The sequence below is a fragment of the Chanos chanos genome, chromosome 1, assembly GCF_902362185.1.
Source record: "Chanos chanos chromosome 1, fChaCha1.1, whole genome shotgun sequence".
Lineage (NCBI taxonomy): Eukaryota > Metazoa > Chordata > Actinopteri > Gonorynchiformes > Chanidae > Chanos > Chanos chanos.
In genome coordinates, this window is record NC_044495.1 from 14,908,887 (window position 1) to 14,917,210 (window position 8,324).

The following is an 8,324-nucleotide window of genomic DNA, read 5'->3' on the forward strand; positions in this document are numbered from 1 at the left end:
TGCGTGCGTGTGCGAGAGAGAGAGAGAGAGAGAGAGAGAGAGAGAAACAGGACACTTTCTCTCCAGTAACAGCTCCAGTAACAGCTTGTTGTAGTGCCTGGCAGAAATCTCCACATTGTGTTGAGGCTGCACTAAAGATGAGCTGCCACCACTCCTCACCCCCTCTCGAAGTGCTTGAGGCCTTGCCAATATTCTCTCACCAAACACAGTGCCCGGCAATGCTTAATTAATCCCATACACACCACAGGAGCTCCGACATTATTTAATGACACAGAAAACATCCTAATGAGCTTACGGTGGTGCCAGAAAGGAACACAGACACACTCAGGGATGGGCTGGGCAAAAGGGCCATTCCCAATAAAAAAGGAATTTATTTGTCAAAATTTTGTGGGACTACTAACCTACATTGATATGGCACTTTTTCGGGGAGGGGCACGTCCACTTCAAAGCAATGATTATTACTTATTTTGCGATGAGCTAGTTTGCAATGTCTATTAGTGACATTTAGGATATTAAGAGTTCCATTTTATTACCCTTTCTTGTTTGCTTTGAAGTTGCGAAGTTAATTCATATCACAATACTAAACCTTAGATATAGAATCCAACAAAATGAGAAAACTCAGTAGAGTTAGTTTAGGTCTAGTTGATTCTAAAAACTGGAAATGTATTCGGAGCTGTGCCAAGAACAAAATGCAGTTTTATGACACAGTTAATCAAATCAGTCTTATAAGATGACACAATGTGATGTGAAGAACACAGCGAGAATCAGTGCACCACATAAAGAAGGTCTAACACTGAAATGACTGAATGAATGTGACTATGCTGCCATCTAGTGGTGTGTATGTCAAGAGCTGCTTCACAGTTTGACAAGGCGTACAGTGACAACCATGGCGCCCTTCCCATTTACAAAGCCTTTATATTGACTAGCGTGTGACTATACTATCAGCAAACCTCCCAATATCCAGCCCCTGAGAAGGCTGAGTTCCCTAATTACAATTGCAATCTCTGTTCCACTGTAGGCAGAGTCAAACAAAGGGATGGATCTTGAACACAGCAACAAATGGAGCTTGAATATGTTTTAATTGCACAGCATAGCAGGAGTGGTAAAGCCAATATAAATATAAGTGAGTTGCTCTTTGGGACATACATGCATTTTCAAGACTTTGTAAATGATTTTTTTTTTCCTGCTGAGGTGGCAGGAAAAGTGAGAGATATAAGGTTTGAAAATGAAAGGTGAGTAGGGTCGTGTGTGCACCTTGGACTGTCAGTATGAAAAGTGAAAGGCTAAAGGTTAAAAGTTGAAGCTAACTGTTGAGTGATACCTGGTCCTCACTGGTGAAGCCCTTATGCATGACGTGGTAAAGATGAACCAAGAAGTCACTATTTGGCAGAACATCCTGGTGTTTGGTCATCATTTCAGAGATGAGTCTGTAGGCCTGTAGTTTCCCTGCCTTAAACTCTGCTGGTAACATGGTGGCCTGAACACATACACAGTGTTGGATATAAGTATTCAAACACACAGAAACACAAACTTTAAAACACATTTATTTATAGGCACACACAGGTTGGCATGAACAGACCATATTCTTACTCTATACATAATGCACAAGTGTACATTGTAAAATCTGATGTGTTTACTTGAAAACAGAGGCTCTTAGCCTCAACTGAATCAAAATGGTGTTTCTAACTTCAGTCATGCTAGCACAAACTAGTTACGCCAAACTGGTTCAAAGCATCTAGTTTGGATGGACGTATACATGTAATGTGTGTGTCTGTTTACCTGTGTATGTAAGACAGGCCTATCAGTCTTATGGTAAGCTCTGTGTGTGTGTGTGTGTGTGTGTGTGTGTGTGAGCATGTGAGAAAGAGGAACACTGACCTTGAAAAGCCAGGAGGCCAGCATACGGAGAGGAGGGTTGAAGAGGGGTTTGTGTAGAGATGACTGACTGTCCATGCTGATACCCAAATTATCTCTGATCTACAGTTCAGAACAAAAGAGAAAACACCAGTGCCAGAATTCATTAACTATCCACCACATTAAACTATATGAGCTATTGTGCATTAACCATTCCTGAGTCAGCCTACATCTGTGTCTATACTGCTGAGCAATGTAATGTGGGCATTACCTTAGCCAGTTTGTGCCAGAGTTCATACAAGTAGCTGAACACCTTGGCATGGATACGGGGGCAGCGAATGTTATTGACATCTCCCAGAATACCCAGAATCCTCCGCCACAGCACGAACGCAGAGTCTGGATGCCAACCAGTTAAACTGCCTCCTGCAATAATGCTGATATCATCAGCCAGGTACTCACTGCTGTCTGCAGAGAGAGAGAGAAAAAGAGATAGATAAATAAACAGATAGATAGACACATAAGTAGGTAGAGAGAGAGAGACGGGGGGGGGGGTGTCATGGGCTCCTTACTGTTACAAAGACATTACAAATCTCTCCGGAGGAAAAAAAAAAAAGCGTGTTGTGCAACAGCAACAGAGTATGCGAGAACATGTTACATACTACACTTCTTCTGCACTGATGAACAGGTTAGGAGGGGGTGAGGAGGGAGGTTCAGGGTTACTGAGAGGTAACCATACCACCTGCCTTAGTTTGCGATGTAAGAATTCTTTGATGCTATAGTAGAGTAATATTTACTCTTCTATTAACTATTTTCAAATAGTTACTGTTATTAAAATCCCAATTACAAAGGCAAAAGAACAGCAAATGCATCACTATTACAAAGCAAGTCCAAAGAGAGCAGTTAAAACCCTGCTGTGAAGCAGAGGAGTCGTAACCATTCATTGACAACCTAGCAACCATAAACAAAGAAGTTTGCCAGCTCACAAGGTTACAAAAATATGCTTAACACTGCATGTCGCTAGGTTACTGATATGTGGATATGTAATGTGAGCAAACTCCTTGGCCACACAGAGCCAATGACTGCTCATTGACCAATCCGAATGGTGTATTCAGCAACACAACAGGGCAATTTCGTTCCCTTCATTGATATTATTTACCAATTTACTACTAACCACTATGACAACAGAGATCAAAAAAAGGTAACTGGACTAAGAGACACAGGCACACAGACAAAGGGAGAGGGAAAGTGAGAAAAACAGAGTGAGAGAGGGATGTGGAAATGAGGAGAAAGAGGGAGATTTTCTCTGTTTTTTGCTGATACAATATATGAGTTATTAACATGTGTAACAAGGACTAGGAGCCAAAGTCTGGCCCAACATGCTGTGAAGATGAAGAGTAGGATGGAGTGATAAGACATAGGGATAAGGGTAAAGATGTAATACCCAGGTCTTCAGACATGTGTAAGACAGGTGGGTGCATGTTGTCTTCAAGGGGCCCATCAGTGTAGCTGGGGGGCAGAAGTAACGCTGGAGACACAGGAGGACAGGAGGAGGGGGTGGGACACTCAGAGCCTACACACAAATGCATACACACACGCATATACACACACACACAAACAGAAAAGCAGGGAGGACAGAGTGGGGTGGATTCACCATCACAACCACAGTAACAAACATAAATGAGACAAGTTGCTTTCAGTGAATCACACATGATCAGATGTTCAAACCAGGACTTATCCATTTGATCATGTAACAAAGAAAAACAGTCACAATGAGAGACAAATCACTTGAATGTACAAGGATTCATGTGAGAATGTGGAATCACATTAAACATTACAGTAATACACAGAGAAACTAATGAATAACACAGGCACTCAGGACAATACCTGTGTAAGTTGACAAACATACACATTCAGGGAAAGGGGCAGGGAGTACACACTGATCACTCATGAGATCACATGGTTTTGGGGTAAACGGAGGGCAGGGTTAGGGGATGGGGTCAAGCTGAGGACTTTGTGTAAAGAAGAGCACGGTTCCAGACTGATAGGTAAGTGTAATGTTTTCTTGTGGGAACACAGGCAGAGCAAGTGCTGAGGCAGGCCCTTGAATTCTTCTCCCTCTGCTAGTGCTCTAATCTGAATTCATCTCAAAGACCAATAACCAATAATAACAGTGAAGTGCAGAGAGGAAATTAGAGACTTTAAATAGCTCTCCAGCCCAAAGTAAATATAAGTGTGAGAGTGTGTCTGTGTGTTCCTACCAGTGCCTGTGTGTTCCTACCAGTGCCTGTGTGTGTGTGTGTGTGTGTGTGTGTGTGTGTGTGTGTGTGTGTGTGAGTGCGTGCGTGTGCGTGCATGTGTTTGCAATGCAGTCAGGCTCATTATCATTTATCTGCAAGTACACCCAGGCTTCCAGTGAAACATGTTGGTTTTGATGATAAAGAATAAGATCTCTGATTTCATAACCTAGTGTTACAAAGGCTTCCTTTGGTTTAATGTACCTTTCATTTGCACTTCTACACAAGACTGAAGTGGTGTAGGTCAAGATTCATTCACATCATGTGAATGCTCCTGCAAGTGCGTAGTAGTGTGTGTGTGTGTGTGTGTATGAATGTACTAATGTATATACCTGCCAGTGCGTCTGTGTGGCTCAGTAAGAGACTCCTCTGGCTTTCTGTGTCCACAGCCGCACTGACGTCATTGGGTGGGGAAGAATCGTGCTCCTCCTCCTGGAATGCCTGCCAGGCTAACAGTCCACAATCTGCCTCATTCACGAAGCCATTTGATGTCTCACTGCTAACACTCTCACCTGGCAACACACAAACACACACAAAAAAATACATACATTCATTATGCCAGTTCGCGTTTCTAACAACTGCAGCACTGCTCAAGTTACTGGTATGGCACCAGTAAGTGGTAAATGATGCTGGCAGTGAAAGGGCTTTTTTTAGAGGAGGTTCTACAGAAGGATGGAGATTCTCACTTTTCTCACGGAGTCTCTGTTTCAAGGACGTAGGCAGGGTCTCCCCTTGGTGCTCCAGCTCTGACGGACTGCTACTCCGACGTATCAAAATCTAACGGACAAAACGAAAAATACGAGAAGAGGAAAAAAAAAAAGTGAGTCTTTGTACTTCACATGCCAGTCTAAAATGTTTAACACTCTTCTACACAAGTTATTACCCATGTCAATAAAGAATGGATATTACCCGTGTCATGGTATTACCAACGTCAATAAAGAACAAACATTCAGACTGGCCGTAGACCAGAGAGGACTGGGAGTGATGTGGCTGTAGTGGGGATGGTGCTCACTGAGAGTGATAAGAAATGATGGTGGATGCGACAGTTGGGATGGTGGGTGACTGAGCCATGAGGTCCAGTGATGGGGGAGTAAGGCTGGGTATTTTATGAGCGATACAGAGGGATGGTGAGAGTAACATGGAGGTTAGGGAAGTAAGAGAGTATGAGGGGAAGAGAGGGTGGGATGATGTGGGTAACCCAGAGTGACTGAGTGTGATGGTGGGAGAGACAAAGCTGGTGAAAGAGCATAATGAAAGTGAAGAGGGATGATAGGAGGTGATAGGTGGAGTGAAGGAGGAGTAATACAGTAATGCAGTTGTGAGGATGTGTGATGGTCAGTGACCGAGTACGTCTGACTGACCGTTGGTGGTTCTGTCTCTTTTCTCCCTGTAGAGTTGCTCTCACATTGCCATGTCCTGCCATCGGAGCTGCCTGCATTTGGAGAGTCCTCTCTCTTCCTCTGGCCTATAACACAGACACACATAGAGAGCATTACATACATACACATGACATATACAGATAGTATAAACCTACAGAAAAAGTCCATGTGCAAAACATCTAACATCCACTAGAGGGCAACAGACCTCTGACAATAGTAACATTTTAAAATCATTAATTTATTAAAGCAAAGACAAGGATTTAAGCAAGTACAAGGAAAAGAGAAATAGAATCAAATCAATGGGACTGAGTGTGAAAAAAAGAGCAATCAGATTTGCAAACAAGACTTTGTTACTTCTGTAAACCAAGAAACAAGACACATACAATGTCACCTTATCTACACTCAGCAATTGTAACAATAAGTTAAGGCAAGCAAATAATACTCCCATCCTGCATGAAAGGTGACAAAGCTAGACATTTTGTCATTTGACTAATAAGTTTGTAAAAAAACAAAAAAAAACAAAACAATTTAGTCATTAGAATAAAGGTGTTCCACAATAAGATTAAGGTCATCTGAATGTTCACAATACTGTATTATGGCTTCAATTTGTATTACAGGTAAACTAGGAGTCAGCAAAATGTTCTAAAATACTGATAAGAAAAAAAAAAACCAACAACAAAAAAACAGATATTTGTTTGATTCACAATCAAAACTGCAAAAGTTAAGACTAAGCTCAAGTCCAAATCTAGAGCAAAGAAATCCCTTAAAAGGGAAAATGGGTAAAAACGTCTTATAATGAGCTTCTGTCACCTCTGAAGAACTGGGAGTTAATGGTGTGATTTGTCAGCCTTTGTTAAGTTTGTTAAGGAAATCAGTAATACACAAAAATGTACCATTCCCATTCAATAAGCCCTAAACAACTTCCTGGCTTCCTGATTATTCTGATGAATCTATTACTCCATAATAAGGTATTATGAGAAGACAAACTATGCTAAAAATCATTTTCCAGAACATTAGAGCTTGCTGATGAAATACAGACAGCTCGATTAGATGCTTAGGTAGCTTGAAATCGTACTGTAAGAAGGGCAGAAGAAAGAATTGTGATCTATTTCTGAGAGTAAAATGTGTGTGTGTACCTGCAAAAGAGTCTGTGATTTGGTGTGTAATATCGGAGGTGCTGCTGCTGCGGGGGAGTGTACAGTCTTCTCCACCTTCTCCCTCCCCACCACACTCTGACAGCTGACACTCCTCAACATCTGTGTGCAGGGCAGACAGTCAGACAGCATTTAAGGTTAGAGACTCATAAATGTTCACCCACACACACGCGCCGGGATACTCACATAATCTCATGTGTTCAGAAATTCATTCAACCACAAATATTCACAACTACTAACAGGACTTCTCAATATCATACCATGTGTTAAGGAAAAAAATGAACTGAAGCCCAACATGAACACATCGCAGTGTTTAGTGACTGAAATCATAACATCGAAGTCATAACATGTGTTCATAAAGTCTTTAATAAGGTGATAAGGAACAGTGCACTAGCTCTGTGAGTTTGTTAAGATATGAAAACAAATGATGGAACACAGAGATCCAACACTGACATGCATGTTGTAGGAAGAATACACCCCGAAGAAAATCATTACTGCCCACAGTCAGCTGATGATCTCTCTTCTATTTGCTACAACACACTACTGTATGAATCTGGGCGTTTATCGACATTAAAACCATACAAATACGTATTTCTGATAAAAACAGATAAAATGAGTTTTTGTAGAGAATTACATCTTTCTTGAATGAAACAGGATTACGTAAGTCTGACAGATTGTTAAATGAGGGACTGATGAAAGAAAAAGCAGAGCTTAGAGACAGGAGGGAAAAACGATAGAGGGAAATGAAGAGAAGGACAGAGTTACCTGAGAGTCTGTGAGAACAGTAAGAGTTGTGAGAGATACCAGGTAAGAAAGTGTGGAGAAGCATTGGTACACTCTTAGCGGCAGGCAAAGCCTCGTAGAGATGCACACAGTTGCTGATAGACTGGCTTCGCTTAGCTTCCCAAAGAAGAAGAGGAAAACAGAGACAGAGAGATGGGGAAAGAGGAGATAAAGAAAGAAAGAAGGAAAAGCAATCAACAGCAAGTAAACAGCACAGCACAAAACAGCACAACAGCATTTTGATCTTAAAACAGTGTACAGAGAGATTAAAAGAGACAGAGTTCAGAGTGGGGGAAAAAAAAAATCATTAAAAAACACAGAAAAAATCTTGAGGAGGCAGCCAATGTCATTTCTCACTCATAAGGTTGGTCAGGCGGCTTTTCATTCTGGAGGAAATAAAGAGTCACTTCTGACTGGAACGCTCTTTTGGCTCCTGACTCATGCACCCAGTTAAGGCCTTTTTGCGGTGTGCTGAGGAGTGCCCCACAAAGCTTACAATCTACCAACTGTGGCTGGCAATCTATGTCCAAGAAAACACCTCGGGCTGTGTTCTTTAGAAGGCTGTTTGTCACTGACACTTAGGTACCCATATAGAACCACGTGCTGTCACATGACTTCCACTCTCCTCCAAGTATCGTACATCAGTCACTACCTTAAATGAAGCACAAAATTCAAACGGGGGAAAGGTACCTATATTCAAAATGAATGCAGGAATGACTTCACCACATCAGCACTTCCAGAAATTCTCAAGACGTTTTCTATCGTTCGTAAAAATCATTGGAATTCTCACTAAATAACACAGTAACGCAACAAATACGTTTTACAAAACAATTTATTCAAAGTGACCAGTTCCGACTATT

The 8,324-nt window shown here is 41.6% G+C and overlaps 1 protein-coding gene across 1 annotated transcript in view; it reads right to left on the reverse strand.

Moving 5' to 3' along the window:
* The window catches only part of ralgapa2 (Ral GTPase activating protein catalytic subunit alpha 2), a 90,874-nt gene that overhangs the window by 43,498 nt on the left and 39,052 nt on the right, over positions 1 to 8,324 (reverse strand). Inside the window, exons 17-24 of the mRNA XM_030783778.1 lie at positions 7,447 to 7,581; positions 6,664 to 6,783; positions 5,510 to 5,613; positions 4,835 to 4,925; positions 4,481 to 4,660; positions 2,126 to 2,319; positions 1,879 to 1,977; positions 1,322 to 1,477 (exon numbers count right to left, since the gene is read on the reverse strand). Coding sequence (XP_030639638.1) covers positions 1,322 to 1,477; positions 1,879 to 1,977; positions 2,126 to 2,319; positions 4,481 to 4,660; positions 4,835 to 4,925; positions 5,510 to 5,613; positions 6,664 to 6,783; positions 7,447 to 7,581 — 1,079 coding nt within the window. The remainder of the gene's footprint in view (positions 1 to 1,321; positions 1,478 to 1,878; positions 1,978 to 2,125; positions 2,320 to 4,480; positions 4,661 to 4,834; positions 4,926 to 5,509; positions 5,614 to 6,663; positions 6,784 to 7,446; positions 7,582 to 8,324) is intronic.